The following is a 26,628-nucleotide window of genomic DNA, read 5'->3' on the forward strand; positions in this document are numbered from 1 at the left end:
AGTTACTTTTGAGAGAAGTAACTAGTAATGTAACTAAGTTACTATTTTAAAGTAACTTACCCAACACTGGCCATACCTGTCGCCATTTGAGCTGTCAACAGCCACAGTGTTTAACATCTTATGTGAAGGGATGCCAGAAGCTAAAAATAACATCATGAAAGTTGCAAAAAAATAGTCAAGTTCAAAATGTAGGTAGCTCACAAAAAAGCTAGTCAGAGACGTGTGTTTATGGTATTTTTTAATCAAAGGATTTTCATTTAGAAAGGCCAAGCATCCTGTTTAGCCAGTGAGGCAGCACCGAGATACTGAATTATCTCTGTGGTGCTTTTTCAAATTTTCTTCATTTGTCAAGGATAGTGAAGCTGGTGGACGCAAACACAGGATTCTCAGAAGAAACGTTTATTTACAAAGAATAATAATGCAACAATATCTTGAGCTGAAAATCTTTGGAAAAAGAAAAAGGATCTCTCTGCTGCTGAAAAAGTGAAATAGTTGAATGCCTTGGACAAGTAATGAAAACCCTAGATATATCACAAATACTTAATAATAATGTGTATGTGTTAGTCCCCCTAGGGAAATATTTCCTCTGCATTTAACCCATTCACCCAGTGAAGCAGTGGGCAGCCACCAATGCAGCGCCCGGGGAGCAGTGTGTAGGGACGGTACCTTGCTCAGGGGTACCTCAAGGTAGCCATTCAGTGGAGTTGAACCCCCGACCTTCCGATCATGGGGCCACCACTCTACCTACTGAGCTATCCCTGCCCTCTGGTGATAAGCATGATCATTGTACTGTCAAGAGATTTGTGGCTGAGTCACGGCACACACAGGTTCATGCTCACAAGCAGAAACGGCTGCAGTGGGCCTTGAACTACATGAAGACTAATTTTCATCAGTCTTGTTCACTGATGAGTGCCGTGCAACCCTATATTGTCCATGTGGATGGAGTGGTGGATGGCCACCATGTGCCAACAAGGATGTGAGGTCAGCAAAGAGGTAGTGGAGTCATGTTTTGGGTGGGAATTACATGGAGAGAGCTGGTCGGCCCCTTCAGGGTCCCTGAAGGTGTGAAAGTGACCTCTGCAAAGTAGAGCTGGGCGATATAAGATTTTTTCATATCACAATATGTTTTTTTCATTTCAGGCGATAACGATATCTATCACGATATAAGCCAAATAACTATATTTGTAAGATTTAAATGTGCCGTTGCTCACAAGTAAAATGTGAAATAATCAGCAGCTTGTTTTTATTTAAATATTTATTTCCCATAATAAGTTCAACAGGGTAGATGTACTTAAGGAACATGAGACTTTTTCAGATAAATAAAGGCAAATATTGCAAACTACACAAAAGGCAGCCGCTAAAGCGTTTAAGTTTCAAAATAGAACAAACGAAACAGACTAAACTGTCAATTCCACTTAGAAACAAAATATTAATTCTAAAAATAAATCTTAGTTTGTTTTACAGAAGAACAGACAAAACTGACTAACTTTTGTCAATATCAAATAAACTGAGAACTAAAAGGAAATTCTCAATCTCTCCTTGTTGTATAGCTGAGCTTTTCAAACAGTTTTAACAGTTACTTTAGTCTGACAAAAGCCGAATGACGAATTAGCGCTTCCAGTCAGAGACCGAGGCTACGTCCACACGTACACGGGTATTTTTGAAAACACAGATTTTCCGTTTTCGTTTTAAAAAAATAATCCCGTCCACACATAAAGGCAGAAATGAAGGAAAACGCTGCTATGAACATGCCAAAGCAGCAGGTGGCGCTAGATTCCTAACCGTGCAGAAATGTTGGCCAATCAGAAGTCTAGAAGCCTCGGTGGGAAAAAGTAAACAAAGCTGGTGTCAGGTTTCAGTTAACGGACTCAGGCGCAGACCGGGACTCCTTACAGGATTTACAGATTTTATTTACACAACGACACCAGGTGATGCTATTTACAAAGTGCTGGAGGGGGGGAGGGGGGTCCAGGGCTCCGGGGTATGTGAGGGAAAAGACGGGAATCTGACGCCCTCCAAAGGCTCTCTCTCTTCACTCCCCACACTGGGGAAACACCATCCACTCACTCGTCCACGGGATGACAGGCAGGCTGGGAAAGGTCCGGGATAGATCTGTACACAGAGATTATAGTTAGAGGCGAACAGACGGAACGAACTCACAGATCCTTATTTACAATCTACTGAGCGACTGACGCTGATAACTCAACGATCCAGCGACGAGTGACACAGTGCTGGTGTCTTAAATCGGCCTTGTGATTGTCCCGATAGGCAGCAGGTGCGTGGGCCAGGGGCGGGAGCCCATAATGAGCATCGCCCCGGCAGGGGGGAGAGAGAGAGAGAGAGAGAGAAAACATGTTGCCTAATACAGAATCAGCTGGTGAGGCACAGGGACCATGACAGCTGGGGCATAGAAGCAGAACCGAGTCGTATGTGTGGACGGACAGTAACTGTGTGTATATGTAAGCATTTAAACACTGCAGAGTAGAATTAACAGCAACAGTATTGTAGAAATTCATTTCACCGAAACAATAACGTGGCGCACAGTGTGACGTCAAAAAGTGCGCACACCTTTGATGCTGCGTTTTCTCCGTTTTTCTGGTCCACACGTAAATGCAAAAACGGAGTTTTCAAAAATCTTCGTTTTCAGTGACCAAAAACGCCGTTTACGTGTGGACGAAAGGTGCAAATGCATAGAAAAATCTGCGTTTTCAAGAATGCCCGGGTACGTGTGGACGTAGCGCATGCACCAGTTTATTGTATTTCCAGACTTGCTTTCGGCACAATTTACAGTGCACGCTACTCTGTTATTTGTCAGACTTGAAATAGCCGAAATACCTTCACACTACGGAGCTTCTATGGCTCTTCCGTTCGACAATCTCTCCGGCATTGGAACCATCGTCTGTTTTCTCTTCGGTCACGCTCGGTTGATTTTTCTAGTCGGCACACTCATTTCCTCCATTACCCGGGCGGTACGGTGGCTGGCTGCTTCCCAAACAAATACACATGTGTGGCTTGGCACTTGTGCTGTACGTAACAAGTCACGTGACGTGATGCTGCGGCTGTGATTGGTTCGGCTCTGCGCTACGTAATTTGGATTGGCTGTTCTTTTTTTTTTTTTAAGAGGACAAGAGCGGCGAGGTCTATCGCGATAGTTTAATTTTTCTATCGAGAAAAAGTTATATCGCGATACATATCGTTATCGTTCTATCGCCCAGCTCTACTGCAAAGTATGTGGACATCCTGACTGACCACTTTCTTCCATGGTACAAAATAAAAGAACCATGCTTTCCACAACAAAATCATCTTCATGCCTGACAATGCACCATCTCATACTGCAAGGAATACCTCTGCATCATTGGCTGCTATCGGCATAAAATTAGAGAAACTCATGGTGTGGCCCCCGACCTCCCCTGACCTCTATCCGGTCTTTAAGTCTGACGTCATTAACCGTGTCTGGGCCCAAACTCCGCTGCAGGTCCATAAGCCAAACGATCACTGCGGCATTACTGAGAGTTAAAAACTATCTAAATTCTTTCATCTGTAATAAAATGATCAGTGTGGCTGCTTTACCAGGTGTAAAAATTAAGTTAAACATCCAGGCATCCATGAAAACGGAATTTATTAAACTTAACGTAGTAGAAGTTAGCAAAGAGTTAGCTCGCTAGTTTCCATCTAAATATAATATAGCCTGTCCTGACTGAGAGATTTCTGAAACAAATTAAGACATACAGCTCTGCTATCACTTCCAACATAAATGAAGACAGGAAAGTAAACAGCAGTGACGTTTGTAGGGTTACTTTAGTTTGGCTAGCTGATATAACGATGTGCTATGTGATCGCTAGCAACACAGCTACGTTAGCATAATATTAACAGTGAAGGGTGGAGGATGAACGCTAACGTCTTTCCACTCGATAAAAGTTGCCGTGAGTATTCTGGATGGTCAGGGACAAATGCAATCGCATGGCAGGATGCTGTAAATGGACCAAACTTCAGTCAGGAGAACAACTGAGATAATTCATCCACAATTCGAGGTTAGTCATCAATATACTGCTGAATGGGCTGGACTGTAGTTCCATCGTAAGGTTTTAAAAACTGAGCTTTAAAATGAATAGCGGTAATAAAAACCGAGAGGGTGACAGTGATCACTGACTGTTTTTAGGGGCTTTTTGAGAATAAACAGAGCGTTCTCACTACCGAGGCGTAACATGTCGACGTTTTGTCACGTCCCGCGGCATTCCTGAGGAACGCGAAAGGAGACCTTCGGCGTTCTTATGGTACGCGGCGGGTTATGGATGGAATCCAGTGCAATGACGCTCCTGCGGTAGTAGACGTTCCAGCCCTGTATTAAAGCCCTAAACCTAACCTTATCCCTAGCCCTGACCATAACCTTATTCCGGACCTTAACCAGGACTTTAATGATGTTAAATAGCGTGTTTCTAAGCGATTTGAAGAAAAAGAGCGAACATGTGTAGATTCAGTCCAGACGGTTCTCATATTTCCTCTTTTTTCCGAGGTCGTCATTTAGGAACGTGGTGGGTAGCCGAAAACGTAATATGGTGACGATTTGTCACCTAGCGTAAAATGTTACGCTTTGGGAGTGAGAACGGGTTGGAATAAATAGAACCAGATACAAAGCATTAAAACATGTTAAAAAAAACCCCACAAAAGCCTTATACGCAGGGTAGTTTGGGCCCAGAAGCAGGATTCATCATGTCATCACTAAAAGACCGGATTGAGAACCTTTGAGCATTCTCAAGCAAAAGACCAAGGAGGGTGGCGGTAGTTCAAAACATCCAAAAACCAGCTCTGGGAGGCTATTCTGACATCCTGCAGACATTCAAACAATAACTCTCCAAAAAGTTACATGGATGCAAGAATTGTGAAACTGCTTTAAATAAGAGGTCCTATGTTAATACGTAACATGACCTGTTAAGATCTTTTTGATTGAAATAGCTTTTGATTTCAGTAAATATGATCTCCTAATGCTGCAAATTCAACAAATAACCATTTTCAGTTCTTTACAACCTATGAAATATTTTGGAACTCTGTTGTGCCTAATAATTCGAAACAGTGCATTTTAAGTTTTTTTATTTTTAAAAAACAGTATGTTTTCATTGGGAGGGTTGTTCAGTAACGTTCAAATTATACTAATAAAACTAATAGCTGATGACTCGAAAATTGTTCTGTTACTTGCATCGACTGTTTAGGAAAATCCAAGAGAAATATCATTTGCATAATAATTTGGAATGCGGTGTATATGTAGAGATGGACCGATCCGATATTACGTATCGGTATCGGTCCGATACTGACCTAAATGACTGGATCGGATATCGGAGAAAAATAAAAAATGTAATCCGATCCATTAAATATCACGAAAGCACCTCACAAAACTTGCAACACGCCCTAACTCGCCTCAGAACGTTAGCAGTCGGAGCAGTATGCATCACGTGATAGAGCGGCTGTGGCATGCGGGACCTGTGGTCTGGATAGCATGTGGAGCTTCGCTAGCAACCCGGCATTTCATCTCCGACAAAGTTATCCCCGAGAGAAGTAAAGCAAGTGTGTAAGTCCATCTCTGAATGTTTGTAAAGCATTCCTGCGTTAAGCTTAACGAGCGACTGCCTCTCGCTCTCCGGCTGCTACTTCAATCGTGAAACTGCTTAAATGATCAGCTGATCGGCTTTTCTGTCGCGAGTCCGTCTTTGTTTTTGGCCCACTTTGCACCAGAAAGAGGAAACCAGCGGCTGAACAACAGCAGCACGTTTAAGCTTGATAAGCTGTTGTTAGAATGTATTTAATATTACTTTCTACTCGAGGATCTTTTTCTAGGTAGCTGACGCTGGTAACTGTGCAGGGGCGGATCTAGCAAAGTTTAGCCAGGGGGGCCGATAGGGCATTAACTGGGAAAAGGGGGCACAAAGACATACTTTTCTTTCTTATTCTCATTTAAAATGTCGAGCTTTTAATAAATAATTATCTGACACACAAAGTTTTAATTTGATGTAAAATGAATAGAAGTCAATTACTGTATATAGTAACTATTAAGTCTAATATATATACCCTAGTAAGCTATAGTACTTTTTCCTTTGGGAAGGTACCATCTGTGCAGTCTGCAATTTTGTTGAAGAAAGATGTTGAATCTATTTAATATTTCTTGAAAAATAATTAATTTCTGTGCATTTTTTTTCACACTGCATCAAATTAAGGTTGATTACGTCGATTAAGCATCATGAGGTGGCGCGTGAGGGGTGGTTCCCTATTTTTTATTTATTTATTTTTGTTGTTGCTGGGAGTTGGAACCCTATTAGTTAGGTTGCTTAATATTTACGCTAAGTACTCTTTAAAATACCAGAATAGGGAGGATGGTATAGGTCTAAGTTTATTAGATTGATCAGTATTGCTGAACTATGAAATATTTTTTTTGTATACAGGTATAACAGAATAGCTTTAGTGTAGTTGTTGTTTTAAACTTGAGTATGAACTTGCAGACTTGCAAAATGCAGCAAGATATTTTAAAAAACAGTTTTGTTGATTAAAAAACACTATATCGGATTCATATCGGTATCGGCAGATATCCAAATTTATGATATCGGTATCGGTATCGGACATAAAAAAGTGGTATCGTGCCATCTCTAGTATATAGTACCAAATCACAACAATAGTTGCCTCAAGGTGCTTTATATTGTAAGGTAACAACTGTACAAAAATATGGAGAAAACCCCAACAATTAAACAACCCCTTTGAGTCAGCACTTGGCAACAATGGGACGGAAAAAACCTGCAGAACCAGGCTCAGGGAGGGACATGTTCGTTTATCCACCTTGAGCATTCACCAGTAAAACACTTCTTCCTTGGATTATTAATTATTAAAGCATTGAATGACTAAAAATGATTGGTCAGTTATCTCATAGCGTTTGGGATCAATAGCTATGAATCTTTCACATCACTGTGGAGCAATTTTGGCCTAGTTTTCTTTGCAGAATTGCTTCAGCCACATTGAATGACTTTCGACCATGATCAGTCTGTTTCAGGTCATGTCAAAGCATCTTGATTTAACTTCAGACTTTTAAGGGACCAGATCATCAGATCATTTTCTTGTTCCATAACCCAAGAGCTCTTCAGCTTCAGGACACATCTGATGGACAGACATTCTCCTTCCGGATTTTCAGATAGTCAAACAGAATTTATAAACTCCATCAAATCTGGAAAATCCATCATACTACCACCACCAAGACGTTTGAATTTTAGTATGATTTCATGAAGCGCGGTGTTAGTTTTATGCCAGATGTAACAGGACATACACCTTCCAAAAAGGTAAACTTTTGTCTCCGGAGACGACAGCAGTGTTGGGGTCATTACTAAATAAAATACTCGTTAGCAGCTCATCACATACATGAATAATCAAACTCCATATTATCCTAAAGACCTCATAGTACTGTGTTACCCCAACAGAGAACTTAACTCTCAGACTGTGGGCTTGCTTGTGGTTCCTAGAGTATTTAAAAGTAGTAGGGGAAGAAGAGCTTTCAGCTTTTAGGCTCCTTTTCTGTGAACCAGCTCCTAGTTTGACTCTATACTTCTAAGATTAGGCTTAAAACTTGCCTTTTTGATAAAGCATATAATTAGGATTAGATCAGGTGACCCTGAATCCTCTCTTAGTTATGCAACAACTTTAAAGGATCGATAGGAAAAAAAATGTCAACAGTTATTGATGTTGCTGTACCATGAATACCTTTTTTCTCTAATAGCTAAAAATTGTATTTAAGAAATTTATGTAGTTTGAGTCTGAACTAATATTTTCACAAAATGGGACATTTTCTCAACATCTGATAGGTTTTCTATGCGAATAAAACAGAACATTGTAAACATTTTCACAATTTTCAACATTTGCAAAGGATTGCATTTTTCTTTTATTTAAACAGCACCCCAACTTTTCTAGAACAAGGTCATATAAGCTCTCTGAAGAAAAGCAGAAAACAACCGATGTAGCTATAAATACTGGTCAATCTGCTGTATTTGGACATGTTTATGTATGGTGTACATGTTAACGTCACAGTGTTTGGTGTCTTAATTTATCATACACTACAACTGCTGCTGAGAGATTCCAGTATGGAGCAAAGAGGAGGGCAATTCCAGACTGAAAGACCAACCAAACACCATCACATCTACAGCCCAACCATTAACACTGGTAGAGACGGGGAAAAGTCCTTAAGGTAAATATTCAAAGGGAAAAAAAATCAGTTCATTATTGTTCCTGGAAACTGCTGATCAACATTGCAATCATTTATTGCAATAGAATAAATACAGCAAAAAATAACTGTGGCATGAATGCAAATGCCTTAAAAGTATAACACATTAAAAACAGTACATTTCATTAGATGGTGTTGTGTTTACTTTAAGTGAGAATATTATTGTTGCGTCACAACTTTGAGTTTTTTCTCATTTGATGCACTTCAATTCCTCCTTTTTTACTGAAAAACTGTCCTTCAGCCGTCTCACACGGCGTGTTCTTCTGCCGTGTCTGATGCAGGTAGCCATTATAGAAATCAGCTGCAGTGAGTCTTTTGTTCAGGAGCACTGATCTGAATCCCACCCAGCCATCCTGGAACACACATTAATATAAAACTTAGGGCAACAATCAACAGGACAAAGTGAAACAAAGAAAGCAGTACTACTGCTGCAACATTTCAGGAAGTTTAAGCTCAGGGGTCAAGGTCAAGGTCAAATTTATTTATATAGCACATTTCAAACAGCCGATGCTGCACAAAGTGCTTAACAATATAAAATGGTATTAAAAAGCAACAATGTAATACAATAATAACAATAAAAAAACAATAAAAGGACAGTAAAATTATTAAAACAATAACTAAACTAATTCAAATAAGACCAAAATGCTTGGGTCATAGTGTGTTAAAAGCCAGGGCATAGAAATGTGTCTTTAGTAATGATTTAAAATGCTCAAGTGTTTGTGCAGATCTAATATTTAAGGGGAGACTATTCCAAAGTCTGGGACCTGCCACAGAGAAGGATCTATCACCACGAGATTTGAGGTTAGTCCGTGGGATGGACAGCATTAGTTTTGAGCTAGACCTCGTGGTTTTTCGTGGAGCATAGGCAGAGAGGGGCTCAGACAGGTAAGGAGGGGCTCGGGCATTAAGTGACTTAAAAACAAAAAGTAGAAGTTTAAATTGGATCCTGTAGGAGACAGGAAGCCAGTGTAGAGAAGCTAAAACTGGGGTTATATGCTCTCTCCGCTTGGTACCAGTTAGCAGGCGAGCAGCAGCATTTTGAACCATCTGAAGACGATGGATGGAGGCCTGATCTAGACCATAACACAATGAATTGCAGTAGTCCAATCTGCAAGTAAGAAAAAGGCGAATAACACGCTCAAAGACGTTAGCTGGAAGGTATGGCTTTAACTTGGCTAGCTGTCTTAACTGAAAGAAGCAGGACTGAACTACTGCACTCACCTGCTTATTCAATTTAAAAGAACCATCAATGTAGACACCGAGGTTTTTTACATGTGTTTTACAATACGAGGAAAAGGCGCCCAGAGTGCTGTCGATATGATTAACGTTGCCAAAAATGACAACCTCAGTTTTATTTTCATTTAGCTTTAAAAAATTTAATGACAACCACTGTTTGACATCATCAAGGCAGCGTAATGAGAGCTGCGGATGGTCTGACCCTGCTTTTAAAGGTAGATAAATCTGCAAATCATCAGCAAAACAATGAAATGAAATGCTGTACTGCGAGAAGATTGAGCCCAATGGCAACAAATAGAGTGCGAACAGGGCAGGACCCAAAATAGAGCCTTGAGGTACACCGTATTTAAGAGGGGCTATTTTGGAGTTGTGGGGGCCCATATTGACATAAAAAAAAACCCTTTCTGACAAATAGGAACGAAACCACTGTAGGGCAGATCCTTTTAGGCCAGCATGAAATTCTAGCCGTGATAACAGGATGTCACGGTCGACCGTGTCAAAAGCTGCTGACAAGTCCAAAAATAAAAGGGCAGCAGGGCAGAGTTAAAAGAATATTGTTAAAAAACCTTAAAAGTGCCGTCTCAGTGCTATGTAGTGATTTAAAACCAGATTGAAATTTTTCAGAGATCATATTAAAATCAAGGTGGTCCTGCAACTGTAGGTAGACCACTTTCTCCAAGACTTTAGATAGAAAAGGAAGCTTTGAGATAGGCCTGTAGTTGGACAGAACAGCTGGGTCCAGGTTTTGTTTTTTAAGAAGAGGCTGAACTATTGCTTGTTTAAAGCATGATGGGACGTAGCCTGTAGCAAGGGACGTATTAATTAATCTCAGGATGAAAGGCCCAACAGTATTAAAAGTGCTTTTAAGCAAGCTCGGGGGGAGACAATCAGAGGGGCAGTGTGATGATCTTAGGTTACTAACTACCGCGGTCAAGTCCTTAAGGGAGACGGGATCAAACTGCTCTAAGACAGCTGAGCACACAGGAGAAGGACTCTGATCTGAGGCAGCAGACAACGAGACAAGGGCCCTAATCGATAGGATCTTGTCATTAAAAAAATGCTAAAACATCATCGCACATACTTGGTGAAGACGTGACTCCAGAATTATCACATAAACTAAGAAAGCGATTAAGAACGTTAAAAAGTACCTGAGGCCTGTGACTGTTTACTGACACTAAGTTTGAGACGAACTGTGTCTTTGCAGTTTTTACAGCTTCTTGGTGAGCAGAAAGACGAGTCCTTAAAATCTGTAGGGAAACATACAATCTGTCCTTTTTCCATCTCCTTTCAGCGCGTCTGTAGTCACATCTGAGGGAGCGCGTATGTTCATTCAACCACGGCTCTGATAAATGCACAGTCCTGAGCGGAGCAATAGAGTCCAAGATATCAGTGCAGGTAGAAGGAAGAATGTCCGAAAGGTCCTCAACACTTTTACAGTTGGAGTTCATTATTCCAGAGTCCATAAAGGCAGCAGAAAAAGCAGGCGCTGTTAATACATTAAGCGCTCGCTTTTTGCGCGCTGGGACGTACGGCTTATCCATCGAGCAGCGCAGTGTTAGAATGAACAACACAGGAAGATGATCGGAGATGCGCAACTCGGATATTTCCGTGATGCACACATCCAACCCGTGGGAGAGCACCAAGTCCAGAGTGTGACCTTTTTCATGCGTGGGACCAGTAACCCACTGGGTCAAGTTAAAAGAGTCAATAATATTTAAAAAGTCCTTGACCAAAAGTTTAGAGTCACAGCAGACATGGATGTTAAAATCACCAAGGATTAAAAAACTGTCAAATTTAAGAACGATTCCAGCCATAAAACCTGAAAACTCTTTGATAAAATCCTTGTTAAACTTGGGAGGGCGATATATGAGGGCACACAGCAAAGGCGCAGCAAAATTCAGGTGTAACTCAAACAGCTGGTGTTCAAAACTAGAAAATGAGTCGTGCTGTAATGTTTGATGGCAATGAAATCGAGCGTTGAACACGGTGGCTAAGCCTCCCCCCCTACCAGAGGACTGAGGGAGGCTGAAGAATGAGAAATTAGGAGGGACCAGTTCCGAAAAAGCTACAGACTCACCGGGTTGAAGCCATGTTTCTGTCAGAAACAGAAAGTCCAGCTGTTGTGACTTTAGGAAGTCGTTTAATACAAACGTCTTGTTTGCTAATGATCTTACATTTAGTAAAGCCACGCAGAGCGAGGGCATTTTGGGATAAAATAGAGAAGGATAAGGCTAGCCAAGCCAAAGCAAAGCTAGCAGAGTTGACGGACGTGTCGCCGTGCATACTGCTGGCGCCATCTTGGAAAAAGTTTAACCATTTGCTTATCTGAAAGACTTTTCAATAAAGGTCTTTTTTCACCATTCTTTGATTATTTTTTTGGTCTGTTTCTCGGCACTGTACCAATCAGAATTGTTGTCTGAGGGCCAAGAAAAATGCCCAACAGATTTGTTTTCCCAAGTGGACCAGTACAGCTGTGCCATACTGGACCAAGAGAAAAGACACAATAAGTCTGCTACATTACCTGATGGGAAAGGAAGAAAACAAGCAAAAAGAGAACAACACAGTAGGGAGACCACAGCAACATCCTAGATAAGCAGAAGTAACTGTAAATCATACATTTTGAATGATACCGAGCACAATATGCTTAAAGGGAGCAGCCAAGGAAGATAGCGTGTGTCTGTGAACACCCGTGTGCGTGAGCGTGCCTGCATTCAAAAGGTTTCTCCATGAATGCTACTATCCATATCTGATAGTAGTTGTGGGGAGCCATAGCCCTGCCCCTCCAGGAAATGAAGCAGGCGTGAAGGATATCCAGGCCCAGACATCTAAAGGCCCCCCAGAACATAAGAGTCCAAGGAGGTCCACCGAAAGGGCGGATGCGCCACCCTCCTAGAAAAGAGCTGAGGAGAGCATCACCCTCACGACCGAGCCACCCGCACCAGGACCCGCCAAGCAGCCACTAGGAGTGAGACAGTACACACCCGAGCACCCAGCCCCAGACACCAAGAACTACAATGCACCAAGAGGTGAGGTCATCAGCCACCGGCAGGGAGTGTGGTGGGGGGAGATAGGTGGGGGCCCGAGATGTTCCCAGAGAGGAAGAGTCTAAGACCCAACCAGACACATAAACATAGACAAACAGGCACACAGTCACAAACATGCATTCCCACCCTCATACACATATATAAATACATACTCTATACCCCAAGGTCCAGGTGCCATCCTCCCCAGAGTGGCAATCCGCCAACTCCTCCTCCCAGCTCCAAATGACAAACAGGGAAAGAAGGGGGTGTGAAGACCCCATACCTGACTCTGCCCGCTCATATGTGGTTTTGCTGCAATTTTATTGTTACATTCTTTAGCTCCTGTAATTATCTGGTGCTGTTTATAGCTCAAACAACATCATGGTGTAGAGATTGTATGTACTGACAGCTTCTTTGTGGATGAAACTGTGGTGCTATAATCCTAAAGCTATTTAAATGTGCGGTGCTTTTATGACTGATATTTTACAAAAAGTCTTCCTTTTGGTCAGGTGACAAGAAAAAATGCAACACTGCCAAAGTCTGAATGCTGGTATCAAACTGCTCTCACTACAGTATGTGTGAGTTTATGTTGACAGAGTATGTTTCTCCTCAACAAAGAGTCTGCTCTAAAGTAGAGATGGACTGATACCACTTTTTTATGTCCGATACCGATATCATAAATTTGGATATCTGCCGATACCGATATGAATCCGATATAGTGTTTTTTAATCAACAAAACTGTTTTTTAAATATCTTGCTGCATTTTGTATAAGTTCATACTCAAGTTTAAAACAACAACTACACTAAAGCTATTCTGTTATACCTGTATGCAAAAAAAAAAAAATTTCATAGTTCAGCAATACTGATCAATGTAATAAACTTAGACCTACACCATCCTCCCTATTCTGGTATTTTAAAGAGTACTTAGCGTAAATATTAAGCAACCTAACTAATAGGGTTCCAACTCCCAGCAACAACAAAAATAAATAAATAAAAAATAGGGAACCACCCCTCACGCTCCACCTCATGATGCTTAATCGACGTAATCAACCTTAATTTGATGCAGTGTGAAAAAAAATGCACAGAAATCAATTCTTTTTCAAGAAATATTAAATAGATTCAACATCTTTCTTCAACAGAGCTGCAGACTGCACAGATGGTACCTTCCCAAAGGAAAAAGTACTATAGCTTACTAGGGTATATATATTAGACTTAACAGTTACTATATACAGTAATTGACTTCTATTCATTTTGCATCAAATTAAAACTTTGGGTGTCGGATAATTAATTATTAAAAGCTAGACATTTTAAATGAGAATAAGAAAGAAAAGTATGTCTTTGTGCCCCTTTTCCCTGTTCATGCCCTATCGGCCCCCCTGGCTAAACTTTGCTAGCTCCGCCCCTGCACAGTTACCAGCGTCAGCTACGTAGAAAAAGATCCTCGAGTAGAAAGTAATATTAAATACATTCTAACAACAGCTGATCAAGCTTAAACGTGCTGCTGTTGTTCAGCCGCTGGTTTCCTCTTTCTGGTGCAAAGTGGGCCAAAAGCAAACAACAGACACGGACTCACGACAGAAAAGCCGATCAGCTGATCGTTAAGCAGTTTCATGATTGAAGTAGCAGCAAGAAGAGGCAGTCGCTTGTTAAGCTTAACGCAGGAATGCTTTACATTCAGAGATGGACTTACACACTTGCTTTACTTCTCTCGGGATAACTTTGTCGGAGATGAAATGCCGAGTTGCTAGCGAAGCTCCAAATGCTATCCAGACCACCGACAGGTCCCGCATGCCACAGCCGCTCTATCACGTGATGCATACTGCTCCGACGTGCTAATGTTCTGAGGCGAGTTACGGCGTGTTGCAAGTTTTGTGAGGTGCTTTCGTGATATTTAATGGATCGGATTACATTTTTTATTTTTCTCCGATATCCGATCCAGTAATTTAGGTCAGTATCGGACCGATACCGATACGTAATATCGGATCGGTCCATCTCTACTCTAAAGTCCTCTCCACCTCTGGAGACCATGCTACTAAGAGTTTTCTCATCAGATGTGACAGTGAATAAGAGTAAAGGTCCTTCTAATAACATCCGCACCCATCCCCAAAATGTGCCAACAGCTAGCTGATGTTACTGGTGCAGATGAAGCCACCTTGGTGGGCCTTATAACTGAATGGGACAAGATGGCCGTCAGGGACGAGGTGCAGCATCTGCCAGAGTGGAGTGCAAAGAACAACTTGTTCCTCATCACGAAGAAAACCAAGGTGGTCATTGCAGATGTCAGGATGAAGCAGAAGCACCCCCACCCCACAGAAACAACCACCTTCTGCTGCTAACACAACTTCAGCTCTTTGCAAGCACCTGCACAGACTGCATGCTGACACTAAGAACAAATGACTTTCTTCTAGGAGTAATTAATCAATGAACAGCATTACTTTAAAGAAAAGTGTTTTTTGTGTAACACATTATTTTTTAGTAATGAATCCAATACTGATCACAACAACGTGGAGAAACATCTCCAACACAGACGAACATTTAACCACACCATTCAATTAATTTGCACAAATACAATGTCTTTGATATGTTGCTTAGCAATGGTGGCAACTGTGTGAAAGTCACCTGTCACCTCACTACTAAAGCTAAGGAAAAGTGCAGACGCTATGGTAAGCATGTAGTGAAGAAGGTCAGGGGTGCTCGAGGGAACAGTTGGACCAACCTTGCAGCAGACTGCTAGAGTATTTGACTCCTTCTGAAAGCTCACTGAACCGGGGATGGGGTTCCTTCTTTGATCTGCAAACAGCATGTGAATGATAATGGCAGCACAGTGTTATTGTTATACAATATTGGAATACCATACAGTAGGGCACATTTATGTCAAATTACAACTTCCATAGCTCTCATTTAGAGGTTCCCACCTCTGATTCTACAAATATTTCTATTTAAAGGTTTACTTATTAACAAAGGTCTACAACACAGGTGCAGTGACATTATCTAGACAATTTACATGATCATGTATGTTCATTTTTGTGGCTGAGATGATCTTTTTTTTGAAAAACTGTCATCTTTCTCCACAAATTCCACAAAAAATTGGAGTTTTCTTTTAGTATGTCTGGATTGTTCACTAATTGGAAAGCTTGTGGTTTGAGCCTAGATACTTCTGGTCTGCATGTAAAGTGTCCTTGATACCGAAAGCCCAATATCCCCGACGCAGAGACCAGAAACTAGTCATCACACTGGCTGCAATTAATGCCTTGAAATCATCCGAGTTTTCCCATTTACTATTTCTTGCTTGCAGTAGTCTCACGTTCCTTCTAGCTGATGACAGACCTCACAACTAATCACTTAAGTAACTCAGTGCATCATGGGAAGTTCCCAGGAACCTAAACCTAGTGCTTCCTAACTAAGGGAGGATTCATGGTAACCTGATGCAGCCCTAACTATATGCAGTATCAAAAGGGAAAATTCTAAGCCTAATCTTAAAAGCAGCAAGGTGACTGTTTCCCGAATCCAACCTGGGAGCTGGTTCCACAGGAGAGGGGCCTAAAAGCTGAAGGCTCTGCCTCCCATACTGTTTTTAAATACTCCAGGAGCCACAGGTAAACCAGCAGTATCAGAGGAACTATTGTGGTGATATGGCACTATGAGGTCTTCAAAAAAAGATCAGGCCTTGTTACTTAAGACCTTGACTGTGAGGAGGATTTTGAATGTGATTCTGAATTTTAGCCAAGGAAAAGAAGCTGATATGGGAAAAATATCCTCTCAAGTCCAGGTTAGTGCTCTTATTACAGGATCAGCTCAAGGCTTTTCTAAAAATAGAGGCTGTCAAGGCCGCTGTGATTTAATGAGAGTCCTATCCTCATATTTTCACTGGTTTGCATCTTTTAGAAGCTGTTGAGCTACCCTTAACTTTGAGTCACATGACCTGTGCCTCTGTTGGCTAGCTTCTTGTTCACACCAAAAGATCCCAACTCAAGGAGAAATATTTGGGCACTTTATGCATAGAATCTGGCCAAGACATTCATTTAAAACTCCACCAACGTCACAAACACTCATACGGTCTGTTTATTGTGTTACCGGTTTGGTTAATCACTTTACCTGATAATGACACATGACATTTTCCAGCAAAATCCAGAAGTTTTATTGTTCTGCCCATCCACATAGTCCTCAAAGGTATCTGATGTAAGAGAGGGTCATTGTTGAGATCTCCAAGAGAGTTTGGCATGACTTAGTTATGCAATGAGCCTTACCCGGGACCCGACTGCACGATATAGACGGTCAATTTGGTCACAAGTCTGTTCCTCCCACACAATCCAGCTCATGGACATCTTGATTTTTGGGGCTGTTGGAGGAAATCATGTTGAAAGTTAGAAGACCAGTTTTTCATTCAGACAACTATATGTATCCAGCTCAGCGTTACGCACCAAATGTTGCACCAGTTTGTCCTTGTTCCCTTTGATTTTCCATTCTCTCAGACAGTGACATCAACGTGTTAATCAGCTGCAAAAGCACACACAAGCAATCATGTTACAGTCCTGCTGGTAAAAGGTAAAAAAAAATAACCATGATCTGCAACAGTTCTGAAAATGCTGACATTGTGCGAAAGTTGGTAAAAAAAATTCATTTGCAAATCTCAAAACAGCGACACATGGAAAAGTTTCAGGACCTCGAGGACTGGAGTTCGAGACCCCTGATCTAATCAGTATCTAAAGGAGTATCTTAAGGAGGTAGTGTTTCTCTGAAGTAAAGCTGGGGCAGAGGTTCAATAATCTTTACCAAGGTTTGCTTGTTATCAGTTCAAAACCCTGCATCTCTGATGTTATGGGGGTGCATTAGTGCCTATGGAGCTGGCAGCTTGCACATCTGGAAATGCTCTAACAATGCTGAAAGGCGTATATAGGGTTTTGAAATAGAAGACTCCTGTTGCTGAACTGGCCTGCCTGCAGACCTTTCACCAGCTGAGAACATCTGGTATTGAGATGTTGCTGCCATAAAATTCAAAATGAGCTCATATTGTCCTTAAAATGGAAAATTTTCTCAATGTAAACATTTAATAGATTTTCACGTTCTATTGTAAATAGACTGGGTTTATGAGACTTTCGGATCACTACTTTTATTTACATTTTACATAACATCCCAACTTTTATGGAACTGGAGTTGTACGTTGCATGTTCTAACTCACGAGATGTGCTCCCATTGTGGCTAGAGTACCTCCCAGCTCATCAGCAGTACAATTCTCAGGGACCTGATAGAATTGCTGGTTGAGAATAGGCCCCACATCAAACCTGCAGGGTGATATTGAGCTCTGTTATGGTTGTTATCAGGAAAAAGAAAATACTCAGACATTTATCTGCTGTTTACCTGTGAGGTCGGATCTGGATGATGGAGACTCCTGTCACACTGTCACCATGCAAGATGGTGTGGAAGATAGGAGCTGGACCGCGCCATCTTGGCAGCAGGCTAGGGTGAACATTCAAAATCCCACTGAAAGAGAATGCAGTGTCTGTTTCTGTGGATTTATATACAGGTTCTGATCTCATGCCTTGTGTAGAACAGCTTCAGTGCTCCTTAGAGCACAGTCAAGCCCATAATTATTCGTACTCCTGCACATTTTGACTTAAAGTTACTTTTATTTAACCAACGAGTTCGCTTTTTTTGACCGGAAATGACATGGGCGTCAATGTTGCACAAGAGGTATCGTTGTGGGGAAAAAAATCTCAGCTTTGATTTAGATTTGAGCAAAAAGTGTTACGTTCAGAATTATTCATACCATTCTCAATAATCAATAGAAAAGCCTTTATTGGCTATTACATCAATCAAAAGCTTCCTATAATTGCAGACCAGCTTTTTTTGCACGTCTCCACGGGTATTTTCACCCATCTTTAGCAATGAGCTCCAACTCTTTCAGGTTGGAGGGTCTAAGACCCTTTAGCTCCCTGCACAGATTCTTAATTCAAGTCAGGACTCTGGCTGGGCCGCTGCGAAATGTTAATGTTTTTGTCTGCCAGCCATTTCTTCACCACTTTTGCTGTGTTTTGGGTCGTTGTCGTGCTGAAATGTTCGCCGGTGCCCAGGGCCAAGTTTCTCTGCAGACTGCCTGATGTTGTTGTGAAGAATCCTCATGTGTTGCTCTTTTTTTCATGGTGCCGTTCACTGTGATTACACTCCCTGGTCCATTGGCTGAAAAACATCCCCAAAGCATTAGGTTCCCACCACCATGTTTGACAGGAGGGGATGGTGTTCTCAAGGTTGGAGGCTTCTCCCTTTTTTTTTTTTTTTTTTTTAAACACCTAATGAAGGAAACATCATTGTGATCAAATAATTCAATTTTTGATTCATTTGACCATAACACAGAAGACCAGAAATCTTCTTCCTTATCCAGATGAGCATTTGCAATTCTGGAGAATTGGCGTCCTCCTCAGTCTGCATCCGTGAAACCCAACAGTGTGCAGTATGCGTTGGACTGTCTGCCACCAACAGAGCCCAGATTCCCCAGGATGGCCTTAGTGGTGGACCTTGGATTCTTTTTCACCTCTTTCACTATCTTATCTGGCCAGCACAGGTGTGGCCATCTTGTATTTTTTTAATAACACTTTATACTGTAGCCACTAGAACTTGAAAATATTTAGATAGGGCCTTGTATCCCTTTCCTTGTGAGCAGCCACAATGCACAGCCGGAGGTCCTCACTGAGCTTCTTTGTCTTAGCCATGACTGTCCATAAGCAACTGCAGAGAGCTGCTGCACACCCGATCTCGTCTGCTCTCGGAAGCTAGACAGGGTTGAGCTTGGTTAGTACTTGGATGGGAGACCGCCTGGGAGTACCAGGTGCTGTAAGCTTTCACCCCAACCGGTCGCAGCAGATAGCCGCCCCTCCCTGAGCCTGGTTTCTTCCTGTTAAAAGGGAGTTTTTACTTCCCACTGTCGCCAAAGTGCTTTCTCATAGGGGGTCATATGATTGTTGAGATTTCTTTTCCTCTGTATGTATTATTGTAGGGTCTACCTTACAATATAAAGCACCTTGAGGAGACTGTTGTTGTGATTTGGCGCTGTATAAATAAAATTGAATTGAATTTCGCCTGTTGATTTGGTTAAAAAAGATGTTCCCAATTAATCAGGGTCATTAGGATGCTTTAGAACAGCTTGGACTATTTGAAATGGTGATATAAATTTTTGGATTTTCCCAGAGACTGACAGTTTGTGAAGGGTATGAATCATTTTGGACATGACACTTTTTGATCAAATCTAAATAAAAGTGGAGAAATATTTTTTTCCCCCACAATGATACCTCTTGTACATCGTGTTATTATCTTTTGGGAGACGCCTGTGTCATTTCCAGTCCAAATACAAACGAAAACAACAACAACAAAAAACCTCGCTTGTTAAATAAAAGTAACTTCAAGTCAAAATGTGCCAGGGGTGTGAATAATTATGGGCTTGACTGTGCCTTAGAGCAGTGGTTCCCAAACTTATTTTGCTGGGCCCCCCTTTGTTTTACAAGAAAAATATTTGCGCCCCCCCCCCTCTTCCCGGCACGCACACACACATCCTCCAACCACACGCGCCCATATTTTGGTTTATTTCACACCTCAAACATTTAGTAAACAGTTAAGCAAATACAAGTAAACAGCAATAAATTACAGGTAGTAATAAAATAAACTACTAACTCGTTTACGCTGCGTCCGCACCTACACGGGTGATTTTGAACACGCAGCTGTTTCGTCCACGTAAACGGCGTTTCGAATCTCCGAAAACGGAGATTTTTTTAAAACTCCTTTTTTGCGTTTCCGTGTGGACGAGGAATACAGAGTTGGTCACGCAGCGTCAAAGGTATGCGCCTTTTTCACGTCACGCTGTGGCCACGTTATTGTTTACATGAGATGAATTGCAGAATGATAGAGACGAAATACTGTTAATCTGACTGTCTGCAGGTTTTACACACAGTTACTGTCCCTCTGTTTACAAAGGCAGAGGCGTCACGGTGTCATTATTTTATGTGTTGTTGTTTTCCCTGTGTAATAATGTTCAACATTGCATCAATACATTTTTCAAAAAATGCCTCTCTGTGCAAAATGTGTTCAAAAACATAAACAGCTGTGGGATCCTGTTTGTCTGTGATTTGAACCGAGGGAACAAATCGTGGCAGGATCAGCCTGATGTTATTTGTATCCTGCTGTAACTTTACTGTATAAAGAGCTCACATCTCCAACATGTCAGGAGCAGTTAGTCATTATGAGAAGTGTTTGAACTAAAAATCAAGAATGTGGGATCCTGTTAGTCCCTGATTTAAACAGCCCAGCGCTGCTCCCGATGCAGGGGAAACCAACCCTGCAGGGAGACCTACCTCTGCACCTGTGCAGGTGAAGCCAAAGGGCAGATTTGCTTCACCAGATTTTCTAGTCTTTGTCTTAGAATGAAGTTGGTTTGGAAACATATTCAGCGATGCTTCATCTCCTGCTTTGCGTTTGTGTGGGCGCCCCGTGCTATCAGTGTCCAAGCGTTATTGTTCCCCCCCCCTTTTCATACCGCGCCCCCCCTGCAATGGCTCTGTGCCCCCCCCAGGGGGCGGGTCCCACACTCTGGGAAGGACTGCCTTAGAGAGACTTAAAACTCAAACTCTCTTAAACTCTAATGACACCATTCATCTAGATCAGCCATCCCCCCCCAAAAAAAAAAAAAAAACAACCCAGGGGACCTATCCAATCTTAAATCTTCACTCTAATCAAAATACAAGAGAAAGTCATATATTTCCTTGATTTTGGGGGGTATCACTAATCTAGATATTCATTCATTTTCTCTTTGTGGATGTCAGCAGAAAGTGCTAATTGGACCTCTCAGTGACAGGGCCAAGGGTTCAGCCTTTTCTTTTAATTTGTCACCCATCATATGTACACTGTATTTATGTGTCTCTCCACAGTATCACCTATTTTGTTTTATTTTCTCTTCCCAGTGCATTTGCATGAGTTTACTGAGATGTTAAACGGATTCTTAAAACAGAAAAGAAAAATCTGATTACAACAATTAACCCACCCTTGAAAGACCCAGGGTGAGAGCTATAAGAGGCAGCCCTGGGTACTGAGGACATTGTCACAACATTTCAGAGACCGTGAGATCATAGTCAAACCACAGCACGGCACCAGTCCCCAGGTTTTAACGATTAGTTGATCAACGATAAATGCTCACTATGGAAACTTGCTGATTAGTCTCTCAGGAAGTAGGCAGCCAAAAGACACGACCACACCAACATCAAACCGTCCATTCACATCATCAGGGGGCCAACTGTGTAGCGGAAGGTGGTTCTCTTGAGCAAACCTCTTCACTGGAACATCACCAGCCAAGGTAACAACTTCAAGGGTCTCCACTATCCCTTCACTGGTGCCCCTACAACACAAAAGGAAGGGTTAAGTATAAAAAAAACAAACTAATAACTGTAGCACGCCAGCAGTGTATTCAACTCTCTAGGACAAAAATATGTTTTAAAGTCAATACCAGATACTAAAGGCTCTATTTTACCAGGAAATCAAAGTGGAAAATAGAGCATTAAACTGATTGTATTCATTTCCTCACTTTTATTGACTTTGTGTTTGTGAACAATGTATGCAGTGAGATTTCTGATCATGGAGTCTGGAATTAAACTACAACACAGTTCTGTGTCAATGAAGCCCTCATCTATTTCCTGCAAGCTAACGATTCTTTTAGTAATCTATTCCATCAATTAGTACTTGTGTCTTATTAATGAGCATTGATAAATATTCAAAAGAGAAAAAATAAAGATCTTTCAAGTGCTCATTAGTTTCCGTTTTAGAAAGTGGAATGTTTTTTGTTCCATTTGTCAAAAAATAACCAAGCCCACTGATTGTATGTAAAGACAAACATTTCTTAAATGCAAAATTATATAAATACACTAAAGTACAGTCTAAGATCAAAGTCAAATAACATAAAATATGTATGCAATCTAAATTAAGGCATAAAAAATTACCTTCACTCTGTCTTTCAGGGTTTTGTAAGAGTTTTACTCGCCCATGTAGATTTTATTCACACACTTCTCCTAAATAAGTTTCTATTGCAGGTCTGTTTTTAGTCACAAAAGTGTGCAATGTCTTGTTTTCATGGTGACAATGGCGCAGTACAGAGCCGTGCATTAAGCGAAGAATGTGTCCAGAGTTTTTATAATTGAATTATTGTAAATACTCAATGAATAGTTGCAGCCCTGCCCTCTCTAAATGTTTAAATGTACATAGGACACTGGAATTGCACATACAGATAAAGCCAGCAAGAACTGCTGCCTGGTCCTCCCTGTGGGATGTGTCAACTATTACGAAGCCACTATCATTCAGTTACAGAGTATTACCAAGAGGTGGCGCTTTTCTCACAAGAACTTTGACTTGTTTGAAAGTGATAATAGTATTTTAGTATTTTATGCAAGGACTGTTTCTCACAGAAGTTCACAGAAAAGCTCCATTTGTATGTAACCTGTGTGTTTATGTACACTCACTGATCAATGAGTATGATACAAATACTGAACTTCACCACTCAACCACTGACATTGCTACAATTCAGTGAATGTACACTTGTAGTTCAAGACAACGTGCTGAAATTAAAAGTGAGCAAAGGGCAATGCATTGGGAAAGAAAGTGACTTTGATTGTTGGTGCCACAGGAGCAAATCTGAGGATTTTTTTTAAAAAACTGATCAGCTACTGAGATTTGAAGACAACTGTCTGAAACAGGAAACACGTCCTCTCCCGTTCATACGGCAGGTAAATAAATAATCAACTAACAGTGCATATTATGTTAGTGCGATCTGCCTTATTACAAACCTGCTATTACTGTGCATTTAGATAACCACAATCAGAGACACAGACAGAGTCTGGCTCAGATGCTGGCAGTCCTCGCTGCAGTCTACCGGTAGCGTCTCCTTTCAGGCCAGACGAATGTCACCGAGCAGTGACTACGTTTGTGGTCAAAGGCTTGCACCCATTTGCCACAGCAGATGATTTTCGATAAGTGAATGTGTTTAATTGTAGGCAGGGACATTACTGGATATTCTTGTGTAATTGCTACAGAATAATTTATGTTATACGTTGTTATTGCTACAGAAGAATATTGATTTTATTATTTTACATTTACAATTTTTTTGTAAACAGATGAACCTGAACTGGTTTGTAAAAATGCTGCAACTTCAGTGGTGTGGAACTGGTTTAGCTTTCCTCCGTCAGACACACAACAAAGCACTATTTTTGGTAGAGCATGCTAGCGGGCCGTCGTTATTACCGTGTTGTTTGGAAAATACGGCGCACTTAAATCAATCCTTTGATTTTTCTGAAAGTCGACAGAGCCCCTTATAATCCCGTGTGCCTTATGTATGAACTCTGGTTGTGTTTGCACTGCATAGCACAGAAACTGTAGTCCATTACGGTGTAAAACATGCTAGAGATGACTTATGTTCACTCTGAAACGCCAAGTCTGCTACTGATCTCAGTAAATGTAAAAGAGCCGTTTCCTTGGTTGTGCCAAAGGTGATTTCAGATGTGTGTTTTCTGTTTAATATCTTTGCTTATATTCTTAAAAAGTCAGCAGTCAATAGGATTTACAAAGAGGTTACATTAAAAATAAATAAATTACCTGAGGTATTGCATACCCTGTTTTCTACGTTATAATCTATCTGGTCATTTTTTAATGTCAATAAGAGTTTTACAGTCATACATAAATGATACATAAACGTTGTTTTGCAAAAAGCTGACGATCACTTTGTGGCACAACACAGTTCCTGTCTGTAAATTTAGAGATGTGGATATAAAAAAAAAAAAAAGCTGAAAAAAATCTTCACAGGCCATTTTCTTCAGAATCTACTGCATTTATTATTTAATAAAACTGACGGCACTCTGTGCTAATACATTTGGAGCTTATTTCGTATTACATTTTAAGTTAAATAGCACGTTAGGCAAGAGGACGATTTCTGGCAGGTTAAACTGCTGTGTCTGAAGAGGAAACAATTTCAACAAATTAATTAAGATTAATTTCAATAAAAAAATACATTACAATATTATTGCAAACTATTGCAATAATATTGCAAAAAAAAAAAATCCTCCTCTGTGTGTATGATATGTGACATGATATGTAACACGTTGCAGTGTGAAACCCTGTGTGCACGCCTGTAAGCGGCTTGTGTGGGACACGCACCTGCAGGATGTGAGAAGTTTGAGAGATTCCACAGCGAAGTGATCAGTGCCAAAAAACAGGAGCCTCCATTTGGGTTTTGATGCCGATGACAGGACTCTACATAGCTGTCGCTGCCCGCGGTCAGTGTCGCCCCTCCATACTGTCCCCATACAGCAACGCTGACAGCGCTTCAGCGATTCCACAGAAGCTCTTATTGTCTTGGCGCTCGTCCACATACTGAAAGCAGCGTCGGCTCAAAGTGTCAAGTTCACAGAATGAAAAACTTCCTCAGTTTGTCGCCGTTTTGACCCACAGGAAGCCGCCATATTTGTTTCTTCTTCTTCGACTTCCTCCTCTTCTTCTTTATAATATTTATTGGCGGTTGACAAACAGCAAAATGGTGCACTACCGCCACCAACTGGTGTGGAGTGTGGACCGAAACGTCCACAAAAGGATAAAAAAACAAACAAACATTCAAATCCTTCCAAACAAATTAGTCCGCCTTAACCCTATAATGCCCTCTGTGTCATATTTGATACACGAGTTTCTGAGACCTCCATCTCATCAACATGATCAATACTTGCCATAATTTGTCCATAAAATGTTATGGACAAAACTCTTTGTTTTTGTCTAAAATTAACATTGTTGCTAACAAAAGGTTGCCAAAACGCCCAATGTATCAAATGCAAAACAAAAAATATATAATAAAAACATATTATACACAACATGATATACCAAAGAAAAAGTGGATTTTGTTATTAGGATTATTAAACATCTCAGTTAAAAAAGAAAAAAGAATTTCTGGCTATTTTTGATGGGTTGGGTCTTACAGGGTTAAAAAGCAAAATATGGCCTGATAACTTTCACTTCTCAAGTTCTTATGAAATAAATCAACCAAGTCCAGTTTCACTTTCATATCACCCAGCTTTTTGATCAATTGTCTTCTTTCAGCATCATATTTCTGACAGTGCATTAAAACACGTTCTATTGTTTCTTCTTCTTTATTGCAGTCACACTGTCCTGTATGGTGTTTTTCTATTAAAAGCAACATACTATTCAATCCAGTGTAGCCTTGATATTTAGGCATTTCGCTAGCGCTTCTGAGGAGTGAGTATAAAGGGAGTAAAGTTTTTTAACTGTCAGGTAATTTCAAATGCAACATCTCTATTAGGTAACAGACATCAGCTAACATACAACTGTGTGTGCAGTTTATCACACAATGTGTTGCCAGCTAAATGTCCAGCTACTGTATTTAGGGAGAGAAAAAAATGTGGAATAGCTTTTCTCAGAGGAGGAGAAAGACAGCATCTCAGAAAGACGGGACAGGAGAGGTAGAGGTGCAATTAGATTTAAAGGTAGTTCATTTTTAATCACATACTGGATCTGTGTATGATGTGTTTTGATAAATTATGTATTTTCATATCGGGAAACATCCTGCAAAACAATGTTGCGTTATTAAAATGTTGCATGAAAATATTCAGTAGTTTAGTAGATGATAAATTGGTTAGCTGGTAGTACTGTGGTGATTTCACAGTAGGGCACTGTGTTGGACTGTGGCTGTGATGCTCATGGTCAGTGTTGGGTCACATCAAGTGTCGTAGATTAATTTGTAGTTAAGCTGACGATGCTTAGATTCATTCATTGAATTCCACCTTCATGCTAACTGCATAGGTCTAGTATAAAGAAAATATCCACTATACTGAAAATGTAGGAAATGGAAATCAGCCAAGATATCTTGTGAAACATCTGGTGACTTAAAGACCTGACTGTTCACATATTCCTGTTTAGGTGTGGAGGCAAAGTCACCCTCTACCAGGTGGGCAACAGAAAATAGTTCATTTTTACATGTCTTTGTCACTACATGTGTCCTACATAACAAGCTGAGCAGATTCGTTAGAATTTCAAATGGAATAACATTTTTATTCTCGTGTATTACTATTAAAATATTAAAATAGCACACGATTA

General features: G+C 40.8%; 1 protein-coding gene across 3 annotated transcripts; it reads right to left on the minus strand.

Moving 5' to 3' along the window:
- Positions 1-383: 383 nt before the first annotated feature.
- Positions 384-25,280, minus strand: mtfmt (mitochondrial methionyl-tRNA formyltransferase). 3 transcript variants are annotated; one of them, XM_026157089.2, is made up of 9 exons: positions 24,685-25,280; positions 21,686-21,883; positions 17,866-17,988; positions 17,687-17,789; positions 16,929-17,004; positions 16,755-16,846; positions 16,603-16,681; positions 15,224-15,297; positions 384-2,112 (listed from the first exon to the last, which is right to left on the minus strand). In XM_026157089.2, the coding sequence occupies exons 1-9, from the start codon at positions 24,897-24,899 to the stop codon at positions 1,939-1,941; spliced, it is 1,134 nt and encodes a 377-aa protein (XP_026012874.2). In that variant the 5' UTR covers positions 24,900-25,280; the 3' UTR covers positions 384-1,938. The 3 variants fall into 3 exon arrangements, with proteins under 3 accessions (XP_026012874.2, XP_080161522.1, XP_026012943.1); XM_080305396.1 differs by lacking the exon at positions 384-2,112 and adding an exon at positions 7,868-8,601 and having other exon boundaries at positions 21,815-21,883; positions 24,685-25,259; XM_026157158.2 differs by lacking the exon at positions 384-2,112 and adding an exon at positions 7,868-8,601 and having other exon boundaries at positions 24,685-25,248.
- Positions 25,281-26,628: the final 1,348 nt, after the last annotated feature.

Source organism: Astatotilapia calliptera, chromosome 1 (assembly GCF_964374335.1).
Source record: "Astatotilapia calliptera chromosome 1, fAstCal68.1, whole genome shotgun sequence".
Lineage (NCBI taxonomy): Eukaryota > Metazoa > Chordata > Actinopteri > Cichliformes > Cichlidae > Astatotilapia > Astatotilapia calliptera.